At 56.0% G+C, this 26,933-nt stretch overlaps 1 protein-coding gene across 1 annotated transcript in view; it reads right to left on the bottom strand.

Moving 5' to 3' along the window:
• Srrm3 (serine/arginine repetitive matrix 3) overlaps window positions 1–19,089 on the bottom strand; it is a 32,804-nt gene extending 13,715 nt beyond the window's left edge. The window contains exons 1-10 of the mRNA XM_027952977.2: window positions 18,857–19,089; window positions 12,582–12,683; window positions 5,024–5,152; window positions 4,867–4,947; window positions 4,439–4,468; window positions 3,967–4,029; window positions 3,822–3,857; window positions 2,147–2,197; window positions 1,516–1,620; window positions 1,004–1,181 (exon numbers count right to left, since the gene is read on the bottom strand). Of these exons, the coding sequence (XP_027808778.2) occupies window positions 1,004–1,181; window positions 1,516–1,620; window positions 2,147–2,197; window positions 3,822–3,857; window positions 3,967–4,029; window positions 4,439–4,468; window positions 4,867–4,947; window positions 5,024–5,152; window positions 12,582–12,683; window positions 18,857–19,089 (1,008 nt within the window). The remainder of the gene's footprint in view (window positions 1–1,003; window positions 1,182–1,515; window positions 1,621–2,146; window positions 2,198–3,821; window positions 3,858–3,966; window positions 4,030–4,438; window positions 4,469–4,866; window positions 4,948–5,023; window positions 5,153–12,581; window positions 12,684–18,856) is intronic.
• Window positions 19,090–26,933: the final 7,844 nt, after the last annotated feature.

Raw genomic sequence — 26,933 nt, 5'->3', positions numbered from 1 at the left:
AATTAGCCAAAAATCAAAAGAAACTGACCGACATGGACACGTTCGCAGCTGAGACCTGAGGTCTGCGGAGGGCAGCTCTCCCCCTCTGGCCAGGGCTTCCAGGGCAGTCTGTGGGTCTGGGGAGGAGCCTGCAGGCCTCCCTACCCCAGGTCCCAGAGTTCACTGCCGCCCCCTCTTTCTGAGGGGTGTCAACCTGTACTCTATAACCCATAGACACCAGGGTCTGGAGAACCTCCGCCCAGCCAGCCCATCCGCCATCTCGTGCCTGCACCACGCCTGTCTGTGGGGTGGAGGTGACTGTGTATCTCCTGGAGGTTAGGTGGGGACAGTTTTGTGGGCGGTGTTGGTGTGGAGCCCCTGAGGGCGGCTCCCTGGGAGGTACCTTAGGAGGGTAGGTTGTGGGAAGTGGAACAGTAGGTTTGAGACACCTGTCCAAGTGTGGGCAGTGCCCGAAGAGGCAGATTCTCCAGGGCGCAGGGATTTTAGAAACGCAGCTTTGTCGCAGCACAGGGACTGAGATGGGCGAGGGACCTGAGAGAGGTAGAGGAGCTAGCAGGAGCAGTGGGTCAGGGGAGGGACTCTGAGAGGGGGCAGTGTGCTCCTATTTCTTGACTCCAGTATCTGACTGTGACTCCTACCAATGTCCTTGCCCGCTTTCCGCTAGGCCTGGGGGAGTTAGAGACCTTTGTTCCTCCCTAGTTCTGTACCAACGGAGTGCCTGGATGGTCAGCCCCTGCCTGGCCTTCAGTTCGCCAAGCTCAAGGGTGGCCCAAGCTTACAGGCCCCTTTTACCCTGCCATTAGGGCCGGGTGGGCCCAACAACCAGAGCACTCCTGGAGATTCCCGTGCCACGACACCCTCGGTGGGCGCAGGGGTAGGGAGGAAGCAGCCCCGCCCCTTTGACACACTCGTGTCCACCCCTCTGGTGACCGCATCACCCCTCCACCCAAAACGACGCATCCCGCGCGGCGCGGGAACCCTCCGCAAAACAGAGCATACGTACATCGGGCGGGCTGTGTGCCGAGCCAGGGCGGCTACGGTGCGCTCCGCTCCGTTGCCTGCTGCCGCCGTTCTGCTGGGGCGACCCCCATCCGCTGCAGCCTGACGGGGAAGGCGACCGGCTCCCGCTGGACCGCTGGCTTCCCGTCTTTCGCCCGTCGTCTCGGTGTTTGGGGCTCAGCCTGGGGGCGGGGGAATGGGGGAGCCCGCGTGGGACGCCCCCTCTGCTGGAGGCCGCTCCCCCAATGCAGCGGGGACACTCCCACCCTCCCTTTGGACCTGAACGTAGCCGCACTGTCATGATTGCCATCCGCCTCAGGGTATGCGGCACCTCAGCTCTTTCTGCAGGTGGGCACCTGCACGAACCCGGCCAACGTCTACCTACTGATCATTTGACATCTGTCCACCAGCCTCGCCAACCAGCCCTGGGTTGCTCAATCTGCAATACCCCCCACCCCCCCCCCACCCCCAAAAGGAAGAAAAGCCCACATTGAGCCCTCCCAGGGCCAAGCCTACCTGCTAGGTGATCCGGAGTCACTGAAGTGCGAGGACAGCGAGGGGCTGGGGGAACTGCCGCTGCTATGGCGGTGGGACCTCCGGCTTGGGGACTCTGTGTGAGGCCTAGTGTGGGGAAGGGGGATCAGCTAGTGCCTAAGCTCTGCCCACTTTAGCCCTGGGGTTGCCTGACCTGCCTGCAGGGACCCCGTGAAATCTGATGGAGGTCACTGCAGATCCCCATGGTCTCCTATAAAACTACCCAAAGGTGGCTAGTGCTGGCTGCAGAGAACAGCGGCCCCTAGGGGTCAAGTGTCTCAGGAAAAGGCGTCTTTTTTTCCTAGGCAGTCCCAGCTTCCAAAGACCTGGTTGGCCATCCCTCACCTACTGCTCTTGTGACTTGAGATTGGGGAGGGCAGGGGGGGTCACAAAGATTGGAATGGAAAGGACCCTGGACTGGGAGACAGACAATGGCCTCGGTTCCATCAGTGCCACTGGCTCACCTAGGGCTTCCTCTATGGGGGTGGGATCAATTCCCCCTGGGCAAGGTGGGCACCGGGAGCTAGCTCTCTTTGAGCCAGCTCTCTTTGAGGCCTCATTCTGTGATGCTAAAAGGCCAGGGGAGAGGTGGAAGGGAGGGGGAGGGGCTCACCTCTTCCTCTCTTTGTTCTTTTCTTTTCTTTTGCTCTTGGGGCTCCGAGATCTGTAGGAAGCAGATACCAAGCCTGAGCAGAACAGGTGTGTGGGGCCTTGGAGCTCTGGAGCAGAACTGTGCCTGGCTACCGCATGAAACGCGTTCCTCCCTGGCTGACAGGGACATGCCATCCCATCTACTAGGGTGCTTCTAGGCTCCAAGAGGAAAGGGGGATGTTTTTTGTGGATCTGGCAACATCAGGGCTCAATTCTGGTGGGATTGATGGCCTATGACATCTCTTGGGACAGGCTCCCTAATGAGCTACTGGTAAGGTGGCCCCTTCATACCTCTTTTGTGCCCCTGTGCCCCCTCTTCTCAGGCTGTGACCCAGCCGCGGGCAGCTCACCTGGGCTTTGGGATAGAGATGTTTCTCTTGGGCACGATCTCCTTGCTTTCCAATGACTTCTGGATCCATATCCAGGGGTTCCCCAAAGCTGCCCACCCCAGTCCCCATACATCTCTCTGGGGCAGGTCCCCTAACCCCAGTACCTTCTGCCTTTGATTGAAAGTTTGAGAAACTTCCAATTAGGTCTCAAAGGCTCAACCTGCCCCAATTCCCTGTAGATGCCACCCTCTTTGAGGCCACCTCTCACTGGTGACATTAGATTCCTTTAGTCCTTCTGATCCCAGAATGAAGTAATGTGACGATATATGACATGCCCTTCCCCCGGAGCAGACTGAGTGGGGACAGGCCTAGGAGGCCAAGGGTTTGGGCCCCGGAAGCTGCACATCTCCCTTAGGCCCTGGTCTCCTCAGGAAGCTGGTCTAGCCCTCCTCACTTCCAGGTCCTCTCCAGGCCCCATGCTGATGGTGACAGCAGGGGCCCGTAATGACCCATAGGCTTGGGTGGTGGGTGCATGGGGTGGAGGGAGGATGGGAAATTAGGGAAACTGCAGGGGCAGGATTAGGTGTTGCCCAGTGGTCTCAGGCACTGAGGTCCCATCGCAGGGAAGGGACTGGGGACTTTGTCCCTCCTCAGGGCTGCTGGAAGGAGGTCTGGCTCTGATGTCAACTATAGGAATGTAACTGCCCCACAGCTTCAGTCCCAGGTACCCGGGCTGTGCTGAGTCTCCTACTTTCTTGGCCTCACCTCTCTGCTGCCCCTTGGCCAACCCCTCCCTGCCTGGGCCTCTCTTCTCCTCTCCTCTCCTCCTTTCCCCTCTCCCAGGATGTCCTGGATAAGTCACTGTCCTGCTTAGAGCCCTGTGCGGGCTCCCAGCCCCACTAGTCAGGCCTGTAGGGGACTGGTACCTGCCCCTCGGAAGCTCCAGCTCTAGCCCCAGCCTGCCCACTGTCTGCTGCAGCACTGAGCCCTCCACGCATGGAGGTCCTTCTGCCTGCCATCTGCTTTCCCCGCACATTTGGGGTCCTGATGCTGCTGCTTTCTCAGACACACCCCTTGGGTAGTGGAAATTCTTGGGCTACCTATGTCAAGGTTGACTCCTGGGCAGACAAAAGTTGCAAAGAATTGGTCTGTATGCTACCCACCCCCACTTGGCTCTGAGAAGCAGTTCCCAGTGTCAGAGGATGGAGCTGGGCCAGACTCATGACCCATCTCCTGTCATTGTCATTGCTTCTGGAGGGCCTCAGGGACCCTAAGCCCCTAACCCATGCTCCGCACAGCACTGCTCACCTGTGCCGTCTCTTCCTCCGGGACCCGGAATCAGACCTGTGTGGTGATAAAGGAGCTCTCCTGAGCTGGCCGGGCTTGGCCTGGGGATCCCGATGGGCCCATGGAAGCGAGAGGAGACTGGGCGGAGGGTGGGGCGGTAAGGTACCTGTCTCTGCGGTGCTTCTTTACACTTTTCTTCTTCTTGCGCAGGGGTGAGGCGCTCCCACAGCTGTGGACACAGGGGTGAGCTGGGAGGGGAGCTGGAAATGACTGGAAAAGGCTTGGGGGCTGGGGTATGGAAGCTGGGAAGGGGATTCTAGGCCATGAAGCCCAGCTGCCCATAGTACAGTGTGATCTGAGGCCCAAAGATTGGATTGGTGAGGTCCCTAAAGATGGTTGTCTGTGTTGTGTCCCTATTTCCCTTCCAGGCCCCTTGGTAAAATGGTTAGAATCCCAAAGTTAGAGCCTCCAGTGGTGGAATTACTGGCCTCTGTGAGGAAAAGCTGGCCCCGTGACAGAGTCCAGAGTCCAAGCCCTAAGGTGTGAGGCCTTCTGCCAGCAGGATGGCCTTGGGGTCTGTCCCACCCACAGACATGCCCCACCTGAGCCCCAGCCTGCCCACCACCCTCATTACTGACCTGCAGTCTGACTCTAGTCTCCTCTTTTTGCTGAGGGTAGAAGCCAGGAGAAAGGACAGACAGATGGACATGTTAGTTGGGACCCTAAGGTGTCACTCAGGGCAGGGAAGGGGGGCCAAGGACGGAGGAATGACAGATGAGGCACCACACATTTGGGGTGGTGGTTGTGGAAACCTTGGGGGAGGGCCGGGTTGTTGGTATCGCAGGCGGGTTGCTGTGTCCAGTTCTGGGGGTGGGGTCTTGGTGAAGGGGTGGGGCTCAACGAGGGGGCGGGGCCTAAAGAAGGGGAGGAGTTGAGTGAGGGAAGGTGTTTAGCAGTAGGAGGAGCTGAGACAGGTGAAGGGCTCACAGATACGGTTGGACAAGGACAGGCACCTGGGGATCCCTCCGCCCTCCCCGCGCCTGTCCCGGGGCCCTGCGCCTCTCACCGGCTTCTTCTGTGGCCGCCTTTCTTTTTCTTCTTTTTCTTGGGAGGGGGCGACGCCGAGCTACTGGACCAGTGCTTGGTTCTGGGCGAGAAGGGGCGCGGGGCGGTGAGTGGGGCGGCCCCGCGCTGCCCTCCCCTCCGCCCTGGCGACCGCTCACCTGTACCCGCGGTGCCCGCGGTAGCAGGCGGCCGGGCAGTCGCAGTCCACTGGGCCGTCATCCTCCTCGAAGGGCGCGTACTCCAGGCCCGGCTCTGCACCCTCTGCTGGCCGTGGGGTCTCCGCCACACTGCCGGCGACAAGGACTCTGACCACTTGTCTCTGCAGACCTCCTTCCCGCTGCCCATTCCTGGACCCCACGCGCTGACCTGGCCCCAAGGTCCGCGGGGTGCGGCGGTGGCTCCAGGAAGAGACCTGGGGGTCATCAGCTCGGGCGGCAGCATCTGCGGCCCCCACCCATAAAGATCAGGCGGAGATTTGGGTAACCTAACCCGGCTCTGCCCTTCCAGGTCCTCAGCCTTCGGTGACAATGTTTGCAAAGAGAAAAAGGAGCATCCAGGTGCCCACTTAGCCCTCTAAGTTCTAAGTTCCACCCTTCTGAGTCTGCCCTCCTTCCTGAGCCTCTTCCTCACAGTCCCCTCCTCTGTCCCGGTCCTACTCACTGAACTCCGCCCCCTCACTGAGCCCCCTGTTGATCCCTGTGTCCTTGAACCCCACCGCACTATTCAGGAGTCCCTACCCGCCCTCCTTCCCTCCCTGAGCCCCATTCTCTTGCTCCCTCCTGACCTTCCCCTGGCTGACATCTGTCTTTCTGAGTCCCTGAGCCCCCTACCGATGGCTCCCGCCTCTTCCCCTCCTTTCCTCCCGCCCTGGCCTCAGCCTCTGAAATATTCATAGCCTCTCCTCTCTCCCCTCTGCAGCCTCCTGAGCCCTTGCTGCTCATCTCCCGCTCCCGGGCTGTCCTCATCAATCACCCGCCGGCAACGGAGGGTGCGGGCCCTCAGCACTCTGCCGCTTCCCACACTCGCCATCCATCTCGCAGAAGTCCCTGCTTCACTCAGTGGGGACCGACAACCTCCTGTCCCAGTTCAACTGCGGAGCCTCCAGCCATCATCTGCTACAGAGTGGAGTTCGTCCCTACTCGCCTTTCTCGTGTTGCTGTTGTTTTCCTATCTACAGGCAGCCGGGAAGAGCAAGGGCTTTGAAAGCCTCAGACAAGCTCTCATCATGCGCTGTCCCTGAGTCACTGCGTGGCCCGGGACCTGTCATGTTCCCTGGCTGTCCCCATCTCCCTATTTTTCCTTCGGTGCTGGGCATTGAACCTGGGGCCCTGGGCATGCTTGGCAAGCAGTCCAGAGGGAGCCGCACCCCCAGCCCTGTCAGGCCCTCTCTGGGCTTCTTCTCCAGGATGGGAGTGACTTTTGGGAAATTTCATGAAAGTAATGGATGATGGGTATTTTTTTTTTTTTTTTCAAGAATCTTACAAGTGACTTTCCCTGGCTTCATCATAATGGGTTCCAGAGTGGTGAACCCTCATCTTCCATTTGTCATCCTTAGTGGTTCAGGTGGGGCCCCTCCCAGAGGGAGGCTCAGCCCTGGTTTCAAGAGAACTGCCTTCTCTCTTTGGTGCCACCAGCCTAGCTCAGAGGGAGGCCAGGGCTTGAATGCAGAGTGTGAAGGACATGAGCTTTGGATTCACACAGGTGGGTTTGAGTCCAAGCAGGACCATGCTGGCAGATGGAGGTCCTTATCTATACAAGGAGGAAAAGAAGATCCCAGCTTTGAGCAGAGGGCTAAGTAAGCTTCTTTCTGTGAAGTCCCTGACATGAGGCCTGGCCTGTGACGGTTCTGCCTGCACCTGGTAGACATTGTCAGGCAGGGGGCCTGCCAGCACTTACACACCAATGCCTCTTCCAGGGAGAAATTACGTCGCAGTGCAGAGAGAGACGGAGGAAAGGGAGGCAGGTCATAGGTACAGAGCGAAAGAAGAGAACAAATCTCCAGCATGCGGCCACTAATGGACCATTTAAAGACAAAATTTGTATTAAGAATAAAAATGTAACCCAAATATGACAGGGTTATCTAGCCTGGAGGCCAGTCTCAAGAGTGTCATCCAATTCCCTAACACTGAGCTGGCCCTGACAGCCCTGGAGTCACCCAGGTAGTAGGGAGTTTTTTCTGGGGTGATGGAGGAGAGACACAGATCACCCTCCTGCCCCGCAGAGCCAAACACCCCCTCATCCCTTCATTCAAACTTCTCTGCTCTTCTCTGTGGGTTTTCCCTGAAGCCGGTGGCCTCCTACCTCCTGTCCCTGTCCTTGAATCTCCAACTCCCTCTGCCTGCCCAGCCCTCTATACTCCGAGGGCCCATCACCCCCTACACAGCTCATCATCGGCAGGAATGTCTGACACATAAAATACAGTCTTTAGCAAAACATAAGGGCACCTCAAATAGTGTGTGGGTGAGCCAGTGGGAGCGAGAGCTTCAGTTGATCCTGACACGAACATGCTGAAGGTTATTTACAAAATAAAATAGCTCAGTCTGGGTAGCACCTCCCGCGGGACACTGTCTCCCCACCCTCCTTTAACTGCCTCTCCCATCTGCCCTCCTAGAAAGGGTGTCTCTCATGTTCCTGTCCCTGCTAGGTGGACCATTGGAGTCTAATCTGCTGGGAGCATTGGAGGATGGGCTTAGGGTATCTGTAGCAGGCCTGGGGAGAGAGGCAAGGTCCCAAATCCTTCTGTATCTTCTTCTTAATTATTTTGCTTTTTGCAATATTGGGGATTGAAGGTGCTCTATCACTGAGCCACGTTCCCAGCCCTTAAAGCCTTCTAGGACTTGTTCTGGGAGTTTCAGGGACAAAAATGGATGTGGACTGAGGCTTCTCTTGCTGGCTTTATTTCTCTTTGCTTTTTGAGGTCCTAAGGATCAAACCCAGGGCTTGAGCTTGCAGACCATGTGCTGTACCACTGAGCTACATCTCAGCTCTCAGCCCCCTTTGCTGGCTTTGTGCTCCTGGTTCCCCTACATCTGTTTTGAGGGGACCTCCCAGGGCTAGAACCCGGGTTCTCCTATCTTATTTCCCCTGAATGATAATATCACTAAGAATTACGTTCTCTATTGTTTAAATGGCTCTCGGCATTTCACTATCCCACTTTCTAACTTAGAGAAACTACCTGTACCCATTTTATAGATGGGAAACAGACCCAGAGAGGGAAAGGAATAGTCCTTGTAGAGCTGAGGCCTTTAAGGTAAGTATTAAGTTCAGCTATGCAACTGGCTTTCTTCTTCTTCTTCTTGGTACTGGGGATTGAACCCAGGGGTGCTTAACCATTGAGCCACATCCCCACTCCTTTTCTGTATTTTATTTAGAGACAGAGTCTCACTGAGTTGCTTAGGGACTAGCTAAGTTGCTGAAGCTGGCTTTGGACTTGTGATCCTCCTGCCTCAGCCTCCTGAGCTGCTGGGATGAAGGCGTGGGCCACTGTACCTGGCTACAACTGGCTTTGAGAATTCTTGTGCCAGTAGGACAAGCCTTGAATTTGATGGTGGACCTTCCCTGCCCATATCCAGAGCTGGGGCTTTTAGCTCAGTTGGCCCTTCCCTGCTGTATAGGGACGGCTGTAGATGTGTGCTCTGGATGTATTTATTGTTTTATACTCTGCGGTTCATGTTTGTTACCTAGTTGACCCTCATCATGTCCATGGAGTGGGCACAGGAGGTGTTGCCCACTATGCCAACAGACTGAGCCCTGAAGAAATGACCAAAGTAGGTGAGGGACAGAGGACGTGTTGCAGTGGGACACAGAGCCCTGTGAGGCATACGTTGGACCTGCCACCCTGGCAAGAGCTCAGACCCTGTGAAGACTGCAGGTCACGTGCTCTTCCTGAGGCCAGCAGTTCCGCTAATTAACTCTGTTTCCCATTAGCCTGGAGCGTGATGGCCAGCTGGCAGATGACGCATCCAGAACGAGGGGGGATTCCAGGCACGGGGTCTGCCCTCTCTGCTCAGCCACTCAGACTGCATGCCAGGACTGTCGCGGACCTTGGGTGGGAGCAGGAACAGGGCTGGATCAGCTCTAGCACCACGCAGTGATCTGCTGCCTATTATAATTACCAACCCAGATGCCAGGCACTATCCGATCAATTAACATGTACTTATCTCATTGAATCATCAAGTGCTCTATGACACAGGGACCACCATTAATATTCCCATCTTGTGGATGAAACTAGAAGGTACCCAGAGCTCACACTCTGTATACCACCAGCTACACTGCGGGGAAAACCTGGCATTTGGTCCTTCTGTTCATGTAAGGAAATAGCTTATGAGCACTGTTTTCCACAAACAGGATTTTGTTATATAACTATGAAAACAATGTTTCTTAAAGGTTGTTTGTTGGACTGGGGAAAAAATAAGAATGGAAGGCAGCTGCGAGAAGCATGGAAAATGCTGAATGTGCTCAGAAGAGAAGAAGAGGCAACTTTCCCCCAGGGAGATCAGCAATGCAGTTTTTAGAGGATGCTTGCACGAGGGGTGTATTTGAACCCATGTGAGGGCGGCTAGGGCATTTGGGGGCTGAGGGTCCAGAATGAGCAAAGGATGGAAGTGGGAATGTTCAGGATGCCAAGGAACAGCAAGCAGGTCAGGCTGGCCCATGCTGAGAGGAGGAGTGGGGCTGGGTTATGGGAGTGGGAGGCTTGGACACCAGGCAAAGGAAGCCAGGCTTGGTCTCATGGGTGCTAAGGAGCCTCAGGTGGCTGAAGAGTTCTCTCCACATCCAAGCAACCTCCAGAGCCATCAGCTCGTCTGTTTTTAATGTTCCTGGCACCTCACTCCTTCTCTCCCAGCTGTCTCATTAGTGTCCCTCCAGTTTCACCCAGTGATCCACCACCCAAAGGGGAAAGTGCCCAGACACCTGCTGACCACATCCCACTTGGTTCCCATCGTCCATGGAGTCATTTCTAGACACTGCAACAGTATGACGTTCTGGTGTCCAGGGGAGAGGTGACTGTTACAAGGGGCTGTCACTCAAACCAGTTAACCTAAAAGAAGAAGGATGGCCCTTGGGGACAGAAAGCTCTGGGAGTGACCTTGCCCCTGTGGATAAAGACAGCATGTGCTCTTATAGTCTTCCACCCCCCCCCCCGAGTGGGTTTGGTTTGGTCATTTAAACCTAGGAGGGCATTGAATCTCTCCATGTCCCCATATACCAGTCTGCCAGAGGAGCACAGGGCCTGCTGTAGGATCAGAGGGTTTCATAGGCTCTGGAGGGAGCCTCTCAGTTGGCAGAGGATGGAGACAGCCAGGCAGAAGGGAAGAAATCAAGGTCAATTGGGCATTTGCCCTCGCCGAGTGATTACGGGATGGTGGTAGTGATTTTCAGGTCGTGACGTGTGATTGCTCTGTACCAGGCACCGTCCCCCGCCACTGTCTCGTTTAATTTCCTCAACAACTCTATGACACAGACACTCACATCCCCATTTCATAGGTAAATAAATGGAGACCCGGAGAAGTCAAGGACCTGCCCAAGTCACATACTGGGTTTGGTGGAGCTGGGATCCGCACAGGGGATTGGGAAATCAGAGATTTGGGCAGTTGGTGTCTGTCTCCAGAGCCCACACTTGCTCTCCTATACCCCTTCTAAGAAGTGAGTTGAGATGTGAAGACCCAGTCAGAGGAAGGAGCAAGACTAGACTGCGGCCTGCCCTCCCTCTTTGCCACCTCTGTGCCTCAGACCAGGGCAGCCTGTGTTCAGCACCACGGACAGCTCCCCCTCTCCCTCCTTGCACCCTGACAGCCAGTTTCTTCAGCTGATGGCATCCCTTGTTTGGAGGACTATCTGAATACCATTCATGCTGCCTGAACTGTAAGACAGCTTCTCTCTTGCTGCATTAATGGAGAAACCGAGGCTTTGGGGGAAACTGGGTGAGCCACACTGTTCTAGGTACCAGATACAAGCAAAAGAAATGACTAAGATCCTGTCCTCCTGGAACTGACAGCTTAGTGGAAAACCAACCTCTGGGAAGTGGGCAGGGGAAGGGGACACAGCAGAAGCTCTCAGAGGGGCAGAGGAAATTCATGGGGAGCTGCCCCTTGGGAGCAGAGGGGAAAGTGGGCTTTCAGAAGGGGAAGCGCACGGGCTGGGGATGTGGCTCAAGCGGTAGCGCGCTCGCCTGGCATGCGTGCGGCCCGGGTTCGATCCTCAGCACCACATACAAACAAAGATGTTGTGTCCGCCGAGAACTAAAAAATAAATATTAAAAAATTCTCTCTCTCTCTCTCTCTCTCCCACTCTCTCTTAAAAAAAAAAAAAAGAAGGGGAAGCGTAATGGTGGCACATGCCAGAGAGAGGCCACAGGCCAGGGTAAGTGGAGCCCAGGTGGCCGTGGCCAAGCAGGTCTCAGAGTCATGGGGACAGAAGCCACATCTCCATGGCTTAAAGAAGTGGAGACAGTGGGTGCTTATGAAAATCAGGCTGATAAAGAAAAGGAAATGTGGGACCATAGGTAAGTGGAAATCAGGGTTGAGGGAGTGCGGTCTTCTTTGGAATAGGAATTAGGTCGAGAGAAAGGAGTCCAAGAAAGGGAAGAACTTCCAGCTCGAGCTGGAGGGGACAGTTGTCACAGGAAAGGCTCTGAGACAGTGGAACAAGTTGGATCCAGAGGCTTCTTTTTCTCACTCACATGGGAGAGGAAAACATGGGTGGTGTTCCAGAAGGGCCCTGGGGCAGTGTTAGGGGCACAGGTCAGAGAGCCAGGGTCTTCTTGTTGTGGCAGCATCAGAGAGAATCTGGTTGTCAGGACAATGAGAAGGGAGGAGAAGGGTCAGTCCTGCCCACAGAGACAGGGAATATTGCGGTGGTGGTGAGTTCTGGGCGGCTGAAGGGAAGGACTTGGTGTTGGCCAACCCTGGATCCTCAGCCAGGGTCCAGAGAGGAGGAGAGACTGGGCAGGCTGAGCCTGGCTTCCTGAGGTCACCCTGAACCTCCCTGCCAAACCAGAGGTCGACTCTGACTGCTTTCACTACTGTTCTGACCAGAGAGTTGAGGTTTAACTGGGCAACTTGGGAAAGAGTCCATCCTAGCAGAGCAGAGAGTCTGCAGCGGAGGCCTTCCCAATTCCCACTGGGGTCCTTGTCCTACGCTTCCCACCAGAGAAGCCTGGGATGCTGGTGCTGGTGAGGAAATTGGGGGTTAGCAAGGCAAAGACGCATTCAAGTGGATTCAATAGTACCCCAGTGCACACACCACCTGGCAGGCATGGAGATGGGCCAGCCCTCCAGCCACAGCTGGACCCCAGCAGGCACAGCCTGTGCCCACCCATCTAATGCAGCTGGACCCATTTTCATCATGGTTTCAAGTGCTGTGCGGTTCTATTCTGCTCCGAGTTCAAATCCACCTCCCTATAACATCCCTGTTTGAGCAAAGCCCACCCCGAGGCCCACAGCTTACCGCTGCTGCCCTGCCCTGAGGCCGCAGAGACAAGGCCTCCAGGGAACCCACACCCTGGTGACCTGCTGAGCCTTTGGCCACCACAGGAAAGGCACTGGTGTGTGGGTTTCCATCTTGTGCCCTGGGCCGGGCCACAGCTTCCAGCAAGCAGGGTCCATGCTCTCTCCTCCTCCACTCACCTCAGCGCTGACCCTCTGAGGGAGTACCTGGACAGGCTCCTCTGGTTCCCCTCTGTGCCCACCCTGCCCCTATCCAGGGAGCACTCACACGTGGGCCCCAGGCCGGTCCTCCCTGGTGAGCACTCCTTCCTTCTCCATCAGCATCTGTCGGAACGTTCCCACCTTCTGCCGGATCTCCTCCTCGGAGTACCTGTGGGGCACAGAGAGCTGGAGGCCCACTTTCCTGGCTTCTGCTCTCTCCCTCTGCCTCTTCCCCAGCCCAGGGTCACAACTGTGGGCACACGCCTGCCCGACCACAGAGCCTGGTCAGGCCCTCAGCGCTGAGGAGGTCCAAGGTCCACCTGTGTGCACCAGGCTGGCCAACCGCCCAAACACAACCAGACCGAGGGAGGAGTCAGGTCAGGGGTGGCCCTAGTCCCAGCGACACAGGAGGCTAAGGTGTGAGCATCACTTAGCGAGGGAGTTCAGGGCCAGCCTGAGCAGCACAGGGAGACTCAACAATCATGAGAAAAAGTAAAAAAAAAAAAAAAAGAGTTGTTCCCAGAGGCGGGGAGAGCTGATCCAGGTGTGTGCTAGACTCCAGCCCCAGAGGTCGCTGTCCCACATCTCTGAGACATTTTTCAAGAGAAGCAACAATCCTGGCTTGGACAGAGGCACCTCCCACCCTCACCCCCTGTTTTTTGTACCAGGGATTGAACGCAGAGGTGCTTAACACTGAGCCACACCCCAAGCCCCTTTTATTTTTTAATTTGACACGGGCTTGCTAAGTTGCATAGGGTCTTGCTAAATTGCTGAGGCTGGCCTTGAACTTGTGATCCTCCTGCCTCAGCTTCCCCAGCTGTTGGGGTTACAGGGGTATGCCACTGCACCTGGCAGGCACGGCCTTTTCTGCTTACTTGGCCTCACTGATGGCTGATCCTCATAGCAGCCTTGGGAGGTCCTCAGAGCAGGACCGCCGCTGCCAGATCAAGGCTGCCAAGGGGCTTGCCTGGGTCCCATGGAACATCCTTTACTCCCCTTTCTGGGCCTCTGATGGGCGCTCCTGACTTCTCTGCCCTGTTCTCCCTCCTGGAGCCTGAACTCAGGCCAGGGACTAAAGGACACAGTTATCTACCCCTGCCCTGCCCCTGCCCAAGGGTCCATCATCCCCTCTCTGCAGCATGGTCACAGTGCTTTCCTGGCCCCCCAGTCCTTCAGACATCTCTGCCTCTGGACTGGGTCCTTGCTGCCCCCCAGGACCTCCGCACCTCCCCTCTCCCCTGACACATAGCTGGTTCTAGTGGCTGTTACTGAGTGAATCTTGTGTCATGACCTCTCTGGGCTACAGGTCATTCCTTGTCCTGGGGAGAAGACACACACCAGGACAGGAACAGGGAATGGGGGAGTGTCCTATCTTATCCCTGCTATCTGATCCCCACCCTGTGTCTGTCCCCACCCCAGAGCCAACCCTCCCACTCATGCTCTTCTTTCTCAAGGATCCCATCTCGCTTCCTTCCCTTGGTCTTTCCCTGCACTCCTCCAACAAACATTAGCAGGCAGCAAGTGGCAAGTCTTCAGGGCCTCAAAACAAACACGTCCTTGGACTCCCCGATGACCGTCCAGGCTCACCCTGTGGAAACCGTCAAGGCTGAAGCACCAAGACTCACCTTTCTCGGTGTCAACAGCAGGACGGATCCTCCGACCAGGTTCAGGGCCGGCATTTGTGTTTCCATAGCAACTGAACCCTCCCAGACCCTGGCAGGTGATTCATGCTCCAGTAATTCTCTCTCGACTAGTCTGTGTCCTGCTCTGGCTTGGAATTCCCGAGGGCACGGGCCATCTCTGTCTACTTGGCTGTGATGTCCCTGGTGTCTGGCATTGTGCCTGCCGTGTTGTGGCATCCAACATGTTTTGGTAAATGAGTAGCTGGTGATGGAGAGGCACTGGAGAGTTTGAAGATGATTCCAGTGCTGTGTGGCTGGAGGAGAGGGACCTGGACACAGTGGGGACAGGGACCTGGAAGCAGGGAGGCTGACACTGAGCCACTGTCCGGATTCATGTAGGAGATGGTGAGTCAGAGTGATCCTGAGAATGGAGGGAAAACAAGGGACACACGTAATCTAAGAGGGAGAGTGGACTTGGGGACCCACTGGCTCTGCACAGGGGGCTGGAGCAGGAGAACCGGTTCCTTCCTACCCGGCCCCTGACCCGACTCTCTGCAGACTCAGGTTCCTGTGCAGCGGTGATAGGCAGGACTGGGGCCTGGTGTGCTGGGGTGGGGTGCAGGCCACCTATGCTGAGGCCTGTAACCCAGCTTCACCAACCTCTGGGCCCTTCGCACCCCAACTTCTGTTGAACTGCAGTCTTGACATCCCCTGGAAATGCCAGTCTGTTGGCCTGGCTGCTTGTTGAGGCTGGCCAGTTGGGCTGTCCCTAGGCCCAGAAAGAAGGAGTGGTGGCTTCTCTGTGAGCAACTGAAGACACAGAACAACTGCTCCATGTCACCTTCTCCTTAGGACACTAGCTTATCATTGTCACCAGCAGAGACAAACAGCACAGGCCCTCAACAGCACTCAGTCCCTGACTCATAGACCCCTGGGAGAGAGGCAGAGGCTAGCTGGGTCACTGGCATGAAACCCTGGGCTAGGCAGAATAGGGGAGGAGATGGCCCAAGAGCAAGGCTGGCCAGCTCCTCAGCTTCTCGAGAGGGGCTGCGGACAGGGTCCAAGCCCCGTAGCTGGGGGTCTGTGGAGCATGTGGAGTGGAGAGGAGGATTTCTCTAAGACCTGGAGTGGCCCATGTGCAGAGGCCTAGGACTCACCCCAGGGCCAGCTGGTCATGGGCAAGCTGCCCAGCCCAGGCACTGTGGGGGGTGGGAATGTTGGTTTGAACTATCTCAGAGGTGTGGGGAGGGTTTCTGTGCCCCAGGTGTCTTGCTGGGGACACTGAGGGCCCAGAGATGTCATCTGGTTATTGCACAGAGAAATCTCAAGTATGCAACCACCTCTGAGTCTCCCCTTCCTTCAGATATCTGAGGCTCAGCCTTCTCTGTTGAGGCCACGGGGGACAGTCATCGAGGGGACATGCAGTAGAGCCAGGTAGCCCCTTTTTAGTCCTGACACCCCAGCTTACTAGCTCTGCAACCTTGGGCAAATCCAAACGCTTTTCCTAGCCTTGCCTTTTACGTCTGTGAAATGGGAACATGACCAGGGGACATGACCAGCCTGTTAAGGGTGTCTTGTGGATTAAGGTAGGTGATGCCCTCGAAGCTCTTTATACAGAGTCTGGCACACAGTAGATGCTAAATAAATGCTAGACACTGAGGCTTATTGGCTCCAGAGCAGTGGGGACAGAGGGTCCAGGTTCTTTCCCTTTTTTCACCCCTGATCTCTGCTAGGCCAGCAGGGTACCAGGGCTTCAGGAGTCACTTGGGCCTCCTCTCTCTGCTTTTTCAGAAGGCCAAGGCTGATATGCAGGCAGGAGGCTGCTCCAAACCACACTCCCTGAGGAGGTGGCACATCTGCCACTCTAAGGCCACGCAGAGGGCCTGGCTGGCGTGACCAAAGCCTCAGACTCAAAGTCAAGGGCGCAGCAGGGGTTCCGGGCGGGCACTGATGTTGGCCTTGGTGCCTGGCCTCCTGGCTCCAGGGCTTCTCCTGCCCTCCGGCTTCCTCAGTCTCCATTCCACTCTGTGACCCTGAAGGAAGGACTCGCCAAATTCACTGTGGCCTTGGGGTTTTCCCGGATCACTTACTAGGGCAGGGGCGGGTGAGGTCCCTGGAAAGGACCTCAGAACCCTGGAAGGGCCCCAGAACAGCCCCAGAAGGCTTAATCTTGCCTGTCCTTTCTTCGCCCCTGCTCTGAAGGTGAGGGTGGCTGCATTCCCATTTTACAGATGAGCAATCAGAACAGGGAGAGGAAAGGGCTCAAGGCTCGCAGCCCAGCTAGGGGCAGAACCATGCTGCCACCGCCCTGTGTCCTCACGAGGAGGAGCATGGCAAGAAGTGGGTAGGGTCGGGGGGGATGCTGAGGAGTAGAGGGAGCATCACATCATGAACGCTGGGGCTCTGTGTCCCTGAACCCCGCAGCCTGCGTGCAGAGGTGACTTCAAGTGCGGTGTCAACTGCCAGCAAATTAGCCAGCCATCCGTCAACATTAAGGGAAGGGATTGCTCTGTAATGGGGCCAGCGAGCCTGTCTGCCTGTGACTGGTGGCAGTATTTGTCAAATGCCTGAGAACTTCGTAAATAAATACGAATGAACCCGCGTTGGCAGAAATGAATACCAGTGACGAGACTGTGTGAAACTGCTGGGTCCCAGTGTTACCGAGCACTTGGAGGGGACTGCCCCATTTGTGCTCTGGTCCAGGGGCCCCCAGAACAGCCCCCAAAGGCAGGTCACCTGTGGTACCTGTAAGGAAGCCATGGCTTGGCCAAGGTCAAGCTAGGCGGGGAGCCTGGACAGCTCGGATTCAGAGTCACATGGCTACTAAAGGACAGGAAGGTGGGGGAGGGTAACTCCAGCTTTCAGAGGGGACTCCAGTCTAAGGGCCACCTGAAGGGGGACTGGGCAGGGAGAAGGGCCCCACCACGTCTTGAGAACTAGAGGGCGTTTCCCAGAGAGGCAGCAGACCTTCACGCTGGGGGTCTAATGCCAAGGACAGGATGTGGCCAAACCCCGTGGCCCTCTGCTTGGGCTCAGGAAGGAGGGCTCAGGGATGGGATGGGCCCTGGGAGGGAAGGTCAGGGAAGAGGAGGGCTGGAGTGGGGGCAGGAGGGTTGACAGGGCAGAGGGGACTCAGGGAGGAGGAGGGCAGGAACTTGGGGAAGGCTGTTCCTTCCCTGTCCCTGTCAACCCTCGTTCCCCACCCACACCACCCAAGTCCCCTCAGCCCTGGAGTCTCCAACTCAGCAGGTCGGCAGGTTTAATAAAGGCCCAAGGTGCTCTCTGCAGAGGATGCTCCCGCCCCCTCTACCGGGCCCGGAACCCCGGCTTGTCCCATCCCTTCGTTCACTGCTGGCTGGAGGCTCCTCTCTGCCCTTAGTGTCCTCCCTTTCAGCCATCCATTTCTGCAGGGGACCTACCTGGTCCCCCCTGGGCACTGGGTCACTGTTTCTCCTCCCTCCCAGCAGCCCTGCTGTGGCTGCCCTGGAGGCTGAGTGCAGACCTTACACCGTGGCTGTCCGAGCTTCAGTGTCTCTCTGAGCTCTGCAGAGATGGTGGTCCCTGTCTCGGCTGCCTCCTGGGGAGCCCAGGGGCCTGGGCGTTCAGACGCAGGTGAAGTTTGAAGAACTGTGGCCACGTCTGGGCTCCACGTGGCTCCAGACCCTGACCCAGGCACAGGTTGCTTCGGGGCCAGCCCTGCTCCAGCCCACTGTTTCAACGCACTCTGGGCAGATGCCAAGGGAGCTTTCGGACCCCCGGCTGTCCCTGGAGCTGCAGGAATGGGACCAGCCTTGTTCTGTTCCTGTGCCTCCAGCTCCCTGAGAGGGGGCTTCTGGCCTCCACTAGACGTGGGAATGTGTGCATGTCCCCAACCCTTTCTGACTGACGAGTGCACTCAGAGGTTGGAATTACTGCTCCCACCCATGGTGTGACGAACTCCTACTCATCCTTCAGAGCCCATTCAAATGCCTTGTTCTCTGGCAGCCTCCCCTCCTCTGGCAGAATCTCTGGCTCCTGAAGCGCTTGGCTCTCACCTCCCCTGTCCTTTAACCATGATTCTAGTCTGCTTGGTGGTGGATGTTAACGTGCTTGTGTCTGTTCTGAGATGATATTTAGGGGTGGGGGGTGGTCTTTGAGGACAGGAAGTGACCTGAACCCAGCAGGTGATTCATTTGCTGAAGCCACAGTCACCCCTGGTACACACTAAGTATCCCAGTGTTTTTTTGCCTGGCTGCAGGACTGGTGTGGCAGCTGGATCCACCCATTTCACAGATGGGGATACCAAGGCCTTAAACCCAGTGGTGCTATGCTGAGCTACATCCCCAGCCCCCCTTTTTTTTTAAAAAAAAATTGAGACAGCATTGCTGAGGCTGGCCTTGAACTTGCCATCCTCCTGCCTCAGCCTCCTAAGTCACTGGGATTATAAGTGTGGGCCACGGGGATGGGCTTGTCATTGGTGTTTAAGTGCCCCTCTCCCCCTGTGGACTGTGTCTCCTTGACTTCTGGGAATCCAGAGCCCAGCTTGACAGACAGCAGGTGTTCAAAGACAATTTGTAGGTGGAATAAACGAACAGAGGAACGAAAGGTGGGCTGGGCTTGCCATGGTTGGCCCAGCTGGCCCAAGACCCTGGCTCTTTGCTGGACTAGCCCCTGGCCTGGGCCTGGGCCCTCGCCTCGCTGCTCGCCTGGCCCCGCCCAGCTGGCCACAGCCGTCACTCACCCCTGCTCCTCCATCATCTCCTGCAGCTCCATGCACTTGAGCTCCACACGCCGCTTGCGCTCGTGGTCCAGGATCTCGCGGTGCGCGCGCTTCACCAGGCCCGGCTCCGCCGTGCGCAGCTCCTCCTCTGCCCGCGGCCAGGCCCCCGTCGAGGCTCCTGGCTGCGGGAAGCCGTTGGCGGCGTCGGGTGGGGATGGCATGCTGGCCGCCCCGTTGTTCACGGTGGAGGACATGGCCCGTGGCCCCGGAGCCGCAGGCCCTGCAGGACAGACAAACCCGAGGCGGGATGGTCACTTCTGGGCCACCTGCTAAGCTCCCTTCTGCGGGTTAATCCTGGAGATTGAAGGGCCCGCCCATGGCTCTAATCCGCGGCTCCCAGGCCGCAGCGCACAGATGACAGGTTGCACCTTTGGGTCACACCTGGGGCACGAATGGGGTGGGATGCTGGCTGTCCCCATCTGTAAGTGGGTGGGTGCAGTCTGGATTAGGTGGCCTGCAAAGGCTGTAGGCTAGTCATCCCCAGGGACCTGGCCACTACCCAGGACGCCCCTCTGCCCTGTGCAGATGCCTGGGTGGCCTCCTAACTCCCCAGTCAACAAGGCAACTCAGAATCTTTGTTAGTTTTATTTATTTATTGTCTTTCCTTCAGGCTCAGCTTAAACCATTCCCACATGCCCTGGCCTACTAGCCTGGCTCTGTCTAATAGGGTCACAGACTATGGATGCTTCGACCTCCCAGGCTTCACCCAGGGCAGCTCTGCAGACCTGGGAAGCTGGGATCTTCTCCAAGTTCTCATTCCAGAGGTGCTTTCCAATTCCCATAGTGATCAGGTTAATTTCTTTAAAGCCAACATTCCGGGTGGGGGTCCCCCCCTCCATGTTGAAGGCCACAGTTCTGTCACCTCCTTTGTTCTGGAAACACTGCTTCTAATAATGTGACCAAAGATGACGTTGACATTAGCTTTCCAGGCAGACAAATCCTTTTAGGCTCAGGCAAGCATGGCTTAGAGATAAGAAGCCCTGGCTTCTTGGGTATGACTCTGGGCTACATCCAAAGTAAAACACACCACCCTCCCAACATACCAAGAGCCTCTACCTTAACAGAGGGGAGGCACCTCCTGAGCTATTTCCATTTTCTTTCTCCAAGGCTCTGCTAGTTGCTAAGCAACTGGGAGGCCTCATTCCCAGGGAGTGGGAGGGGAGGGAAGGAAGGGGAGGAGGAAAGGAGAAAGAGAAGAAGGGATTGGGCTTGTCTGGACATCCTAGATGGGGTGTTCCCAGCCCCCACACCTTCCCCTTGCTGGCCTCCAGAGTGCTGGGGAAGGGAAGTTCAGAAGATAGAAGGCAGAAAGGGGGACTGTGAATGACAGAGGCCCTGAAGGAGGCAGAGTAGCAGTGGTATTGAGGACATAACCTTCTCTCAGATGTCCTTGCCCTTGAGTTCTAAGATCCTGGGTTCTAGGCCATTGTCTTCTACTCCTTGCTGTGTGACCCTGAGATGTCACTGTCCCTCTCTGATCCTCGCCTGTGCTTGGGAGCATCATCCAGACTCCTCAGCAGAGGGGAATTCCTGGGGCTTACAGGCGGAAGCTGTTCCTCTAACCACTCTCCATACCCCAAACCCTGCTGGCTTCCTGCCTCTGTCCCTAGACCAGTCCCGACCCCAGTTCCTCCAGAGCTCCTTCTGGGGTACTCCACTAGCATCATGGACAGCAGTGGGAGCCCTGCTCATCCCCGCCTGGCCACAGTGCCTGGCTGACGGGTGGCCCCTCCATCTCTGTGCACCTGAGCCATAGACGGGTGTGGAGCTTGGAGACCCCCACGGCCCACCCCGCAGCTCACTTATTACCAGGACCTGTCCCTCGTACTCCCTTCCCGACACAGTCCACATCCTGTCCTCCCCAGTCCCTATCGCCTCCCTCTGGCACACTGCCCCAGTGTCCTGCCGGCCACCCTTCCCTAGACCTCCGTCCTCTGTGGACTCCCAGGCAGATCAGTCCAGGGATGCACCAGACAGTGTTGTGTCCTGGTCAGCCTCCAGGGACTCCCATCACTTTGGCTTCATGCTGTGGCCTGCCCGGCCTCCTGGTCCAGCCTCAGGCCTGCTACGTCCCCCACCTCTTTGCCTCCACGCTCTCCTGCTTGCCGTTCCACCCCTCCCCCTGGATTCTCCCCGCTAGATTCCTAGTTGTCCCCAGAGTCCCTGCTCTTGGGCACCATCTCCTTCTGGAAGCCTTTCCTCATCCCTGTGGCTGGGTCCACCCTCTCAGAGCTCTTGCCACTTGCTGCTGTCCCTGTGGGGTCACAGGTCTGGCTGGCCCTGGCTGGGGGAGGGCTGGTTTTCCACACTAGTGCAGCAGAGTGCCTGACACACGCGGCCTCAGTGCAGGTGAGGCGCACGGACACATGGGCCTTCAGGGCCTCAGGGCACTGTGCTTTCTGCCCTCTGCCATCTCACGACTCCCCCCTGCTCCTTTCCCTTTTCTCAAGGCTGCAGATGAGACCCAGGGCCAGGCGAGCTCTCTGGGACGGAGCACAGGCCCAAACTCCCCCTCTGCCACACCCCACCCCATCAGCCTTCAGCCCCGGCTTTGAGTGACACATGGCCGCCCTCCTGCTCTGGGCCTTTGCCCAGGCTGCTCCCGGGGCTGGAATTTCTTTTCTTCTGTTCTCCATGGAGGGAGTGTCAAGTCATCCTTCAGAGCCCAGCCCAAATGTCACCTCCTACGGGAAGTCATCCCCCCTTCCAGGAAGTTTGAGTCATTCCCTCCGGGTGCTCCCTTGGCTTTTGTCCACCTCTGTGCCTGGACATTAAATCTTGAGGGTCAGTCTGTTTGCACCGGCCTCCCTCCCAAGCCCCTTCAGTGGAGGGGCCTTCGCTTGGCCCCAGCTCCACAGAGCCTCTGGGCAATGCAGGGAGCCCCTGGGGCTGTGGGGAGCAGGTGCCGAGGCTCCAGCCCTGGGACCTGCTCTGCACCTCTGCCCCTGGCCACCCTGGAACTTGGCCAGAGCTGGCAAATACTTCTGAATGCGCTTAGACCTCCAAGCCTGGAGCGGCTCTGTCCCCAGTCCCAGAATGCCTGGGTGACATTGCTGAGTTGCAGAGATGATTGAGGGCCAAGGGCAGTGGTGAAGGCAGGCGCTGGCAGGTGCCCTCTGGATTTCACTAGGACAGATGGTGGACTCCACCAACGTCACCTGGTGTGTTGCAGAGGCGCCAGGCAGGAATCTGAGGCAGGTCATTCAAAGGATGACCTCTGGGCTCCTAGAGGAGGGGCCGAGCTCCTAAGAATGACCAGGCTGACTGGTCAGGGCCGCTGGCCCTGTAGACCAGGGGGCTACCGCAGACTCAGGGTCTCTCTGTGAGGCAGCTGGCGTTGTCTTTCACAGGGCATTGTGAGATGTCATAAGGAAAAGGAGGCACCGTACTGGTGGGTGCCCATGCAGGCTGAGCATTCCCAACCCAGAAGCCCCAGATCCGGAATGCTCCAGAATCAGAAATGAATCGATCAGCTGTTGTGACCCCACAAGTGAAAATTCCACCCCTGACTTCACGGGACAGGCTGCAGTCAAAACACGGCGGCACTAAAAATACTGTACAAAGTCACCTGCAGGCTGAGTACCGAGGTGTATATCAGATGTAAATGAGTTTCCTGGTCCTATCCCCAAGACAGCTCATTACATGCATGCGAACGCTCCAAAACCTGAACAAATAAAACCTGAAATCCAGTCTGATTCCAAGTATTGCAGATAAGGGACACTCAACTTTATTCTGCACTGTTGTAATTGGTCGACTGATTGAGCTGTTCTCAAAAGAAGCTGATTAATGGGTCAGCGTCACATGAGATGCAGGCGTTTAACGGAGGCATTGAGATGGAGGACCACAGCACTCTGTCCTCTTGTGCCTGACCCTGTGCGCTCACTATCAATTGGCTGGGACATCCATAGCCTGAAGATGCGATTCACTGAGGACACAATCTGGGAGGGATCATAAATATAGAGTCAGAATCTAAAAGGACTCAACAGATGGAAAAAAATGAAAGTAGCTGAAAAGGTGGAAAGTATAGTGAGAAATGCCGCATGCTGGAGCCGGGCCCCAGACTAACCTTCCAAAATGGGAACGGAGTAGATGTAGCGTAGAAGGAGCACATTTAGGAAGGATTTAGGGATTTTCAATGATCACAGACTCGATGTGAGTCGATAGCAGGATGCGGCTGTCAGAAGTGCGTGCGGTATCCAGCTACACCAACGAAAATGTCCCGCCTGGACCGGGAGAGTATGGGAGCATACAGGTGGCCAGAAACCCCAGCTTCAAACATCTGAAGGACAGAAGAGGATGTAGGTCAAACCTGGTTGAAACTTCCGCTGAGGAGTTTGTTAGAAGTCAGCTCTCTAGCGAGGGTTGCCAGACTTGGCAAATAAAAACAGAGGAAGCCTCGTTAAATTAAATTTGAATTTCATGAATTTCATATTTGGGACATACTTCTAAAAAATTATTCGTTGTTTATCTGAAATTCAAATTTAATTGGGTGTCCTATATTTTATATGCCAGTCAATCTGCAATGCACCCCAGATCTACTGAAATAAAAAATCTCTGGGGGTGAAATTGCTGCGGTTCCCCAGGTAATTCTGATGCAACCCATCTGTGGACCAGTGAGTGGGATGCGGTGGTCCACAGCAGCCTTCTTAAATTTTACAGAGCATCAGAATCATCTGGGGAGATTTTTAATACAGACACTGCTGGGCACCCCTCCCAGAGTCTCTGATTGGTAGATTTAAGGTGGGGCCCGAGAATTTGCATTTCTTTTTTCTTTTTTTTTTTTTGTACTAGAGATTGAACCTAGAGTCATTGAGCTACAGTCAGTGAGCCATTGAGCCAAATCCCAAATCTTTTTATTTTTTATTTTGAGACAGGGTCTTTCTAAGTTGCTGAGGCTGGCCTTGAACTTTCAGTCCTCCTGCCTGTGCTCCTGAGTGGTTGGGATCACAGGTGTGCCCAGCCAAGCTAGGAGAGAATTCTCACTTCTAACAAGTCCTCACTCAAGTGACACCAATGCTGCTGTTCCTTGGGCCACACCAAGAGGAGCAAAGTCCCAATCAGGCTGGATGGTTCCAGAAGATAAAGCCAAACACCTGCAGGGAAGTTACCTAGCGTCAACTTCCGCTCAGTCGGAAAGAGTCATTTTGCTTAGTAACAACCTGAACTCTTTAAAACCAAGGAGTTCATCCCAGGATGAGGGAGCTCCCTATTCAAATAGGAGATAAATAATATATTAGTCACTCAACAAACACTCACCCAGCATCCACTCTGGACTCCAACCTGGTAAAGGCTGAGATTTGAAGATGAACAAGACCCCAGGGATATTACAGCAGGTAGACTTTGATTGACAGGTAGTGGGTAGAGGAAGCATCTTGCTGGCACTGGGTCTGTGGCTTGGGTGGCCAGATGCATATGGTGCAGCCGTTTACTATGATGGGGAACATGGAAGGTGACTGGGGGTATGTTGAGGATGAGGGATTGATGGGGTCAAGCTGGTAATAGGGAGTCTAGAACCCTAACCCTAACACGTGTTCATCCTTGGACATTGACACTGCATCTTTTTGGAGGCAAAGCAGCAAATAGGAAGTCCTTTTTGTCTAATGCTGATTGGCTGTGAGAGTTTGAGCAAGTTCCTCACCCTCTCTGGGCCTTGTTCCTCCACTGGATGATGAAGGGGCTAGACTCAAGGACCCCACAGGTGGCTACTGGAGGTAGCCAATGACCAGAGCCACCCTGTCCACCTCTGGGGAACAGCTGAGGCTTTCCCCAGTGCCAGGCCAGGTCCCAAGAGCAAGCCCAAATGCTGAGACCAGTGAACATACGTGCAGATTAAGTCATGAAGCTCTGACTAACACTCCCTCTTCTGCCAGTCAGGAAATGGTTAAAGGGCCAGAGGACTGATGGGGGGATCCCTGGGCTTTCTTCCTGCCCACAGGCCCCAGCCTGAGTCTCCTGAGCAGGTCTGGCCACAGACAGGATGGGCCACAGATTGGACCCTAGTGCTTGCCAGTCCATCATTGCTGGTGACTAACTGAAGGTGAAACAGCCCATCCATGTGGCAGGGTCCAGTCTGTCCAACTGCTGACAGGCACCAAGGCCTTTCAGCTAATAAGGTCATCACTCATCCCGGGGCCTAGAGGGGGAAGATGCTCAGGTCAGGAGTGCCCCGGTCAGAGCTTGGGGAGAGGGAGCAGGGCTTCGGTGAGCAGAGGACACAGGTAGGTCTGAGGGAAGATGCAGCCCTGCCCTGGAGATCTCTGATTTGGAGTGGGGACAGGGCTATGCTCTTCGGGACTTCATAAGCTGGGTGACCTTGGGCACAGGACCTAAACTCTCTGTGCCTTGGTTTTCTTGCCTGTAAAGTGGACGAACTAATTGCATCCTCCTCATAGGTTTGTGGTAAAGGATGAATGCATGTGACCTGCGATTCCAGGACCTGGCATACAACGGATGTCTCACAAATGGTCCTAGCGGTCATTACTATTAGTTGTCAGCGGTGACTGTCCTGTTTTTAACGTGGTGTGTGTGAAGATTCCCTGGACATCCTGTGGAGATGTCTGGGGAGCCTCAGGCCGTGAGTCTGGTTCTGATCACGAGAGAGATCTGGGCCTGATCTGGGTGTCACCATCAGAGAGTTGAAGACTAAAACTGGAGTGAATGAGGTTTCTGATAGGGGAGGGCACAGGCAGGGAGGAGGGAGAGCAGAGGCCACACCTGGGCAGTGGGGAGGCATCTTTGGAGGAGCTTGCTGAGATGACCTGGGCCACTTCCCCGTCCCCTGCCGTGCGGCTGACCACTGACCTCTGCGAGCTGGTGCCCTCACCCGCGGCCCCTCTGGCTTTCAGCACCGCGGACAGCACCACTCCACAGTCCTGCAGCTTCCTTTGTCCTGGGGCTCAAGCCTCTCACGCTCCCGGAAACAGCTCTAGACGGTCCTTTCCCTGTCCCAGCCTGCGGAGACCCGCCTTCCCAATGACTCAGGGCCTTCACACCCTCAAAGGCACCCTTCAAGGAAGCTGTGTGTGGTCACATGCAATTTAACCACCTTATGGACGCTGCATCCTCCTGCTGTGCCCCATCAGACCCACCACCACTGGGGAGCACTAGTGAGGGGGCTCTGGACTTGGAGTCAGAAGACTTAGCTTGAACTCCGGCTCCACCGGCTCCACCACTTCTGCCGGGTGATCAGTCATCAAGCCGCCCCAGCCTGTTTTCTCACCTATAACACGGAGATGACACTCCCCTACCTTGTGGCTTGGTGGGATCACTCATTCTTTTTTTTTTTCAGTGACAGGCTTGATATGGAGATGGGTCCTCATACCATTCCCTGCTCCACCCCCAGCGAGGAGAGCAAAAGGAGACCAGAGAGGGTCTACTTCTGCCTGGGAAGCTCAGGGAAGGTTTTGCAAAGGGAACAATGTTTGAAATGGCCCTTTGGAGATGCATCTTCCCCAGGTAAGGAACAGGGTGTCTGGGCAGGGGACTCTCCAGGCCAAGGCCCAGGGCATGGCCGGTCCAGGGAGCAGGGTGAGTTTGGATGCTGGACATAGGAAGCGGCACTCCTGTGAAGGTGGGGACTGTGGATGCTGGATGAAACCTTCCAGAGGAAAAGCCCAGTGTAGAAGGGGTGACAGGGACATGGCGCCTGAGTTTTCTGGAGGAAAAATATTCTTTGTAACTGTCAGAAACGTGACTAAACTTACAAACACACAGGCAACTGGGTACCTCGGTTCTGAAGCTACGGCTGGGCCTCTTGGAAAAGACGAGCATGAGGCAACCGAGTCATCAAGATATTTTTTCAGGCTGGAGAAGCCATTTCTATTTCAGCCAAGGAATACAGGTGGAAGCCAGGCTGCACAGTGACACTGACATGTTACAGAGACAGGACAAACAGTGGCCACACAGCTTCAATGAATGGGGAGCTCCCATGCCCCCCACCCAAGAGGGACAGCTGGGGAGTCAGGGCCACGGCATCCAGAGATGCCCCACGAGCTCTAGGTTAGAGTCACGCATTCAGTCACACATCTCCTGGGTGGCT

Source organism: Marmota flaviventris, chromosome 19, assembly GCF_047511675.1.
Source record: "Marmota flaviventris isolate mMarFla1 chromosome 19, mMarFla1.hap1, whole genome shotgun sequence".
Classification (NCBI taxonomy): Eukaryota; Metazoa; Chordata; class Mammalia; order Rodentia; family Sciuridae; genus Marmota; species Marmota flaviventris.
The sequence above is the reverse complement of the archived record's forward strand: the minus strand, read 5'-3'. Positions and strand labels throughout refer to the sequence as shown.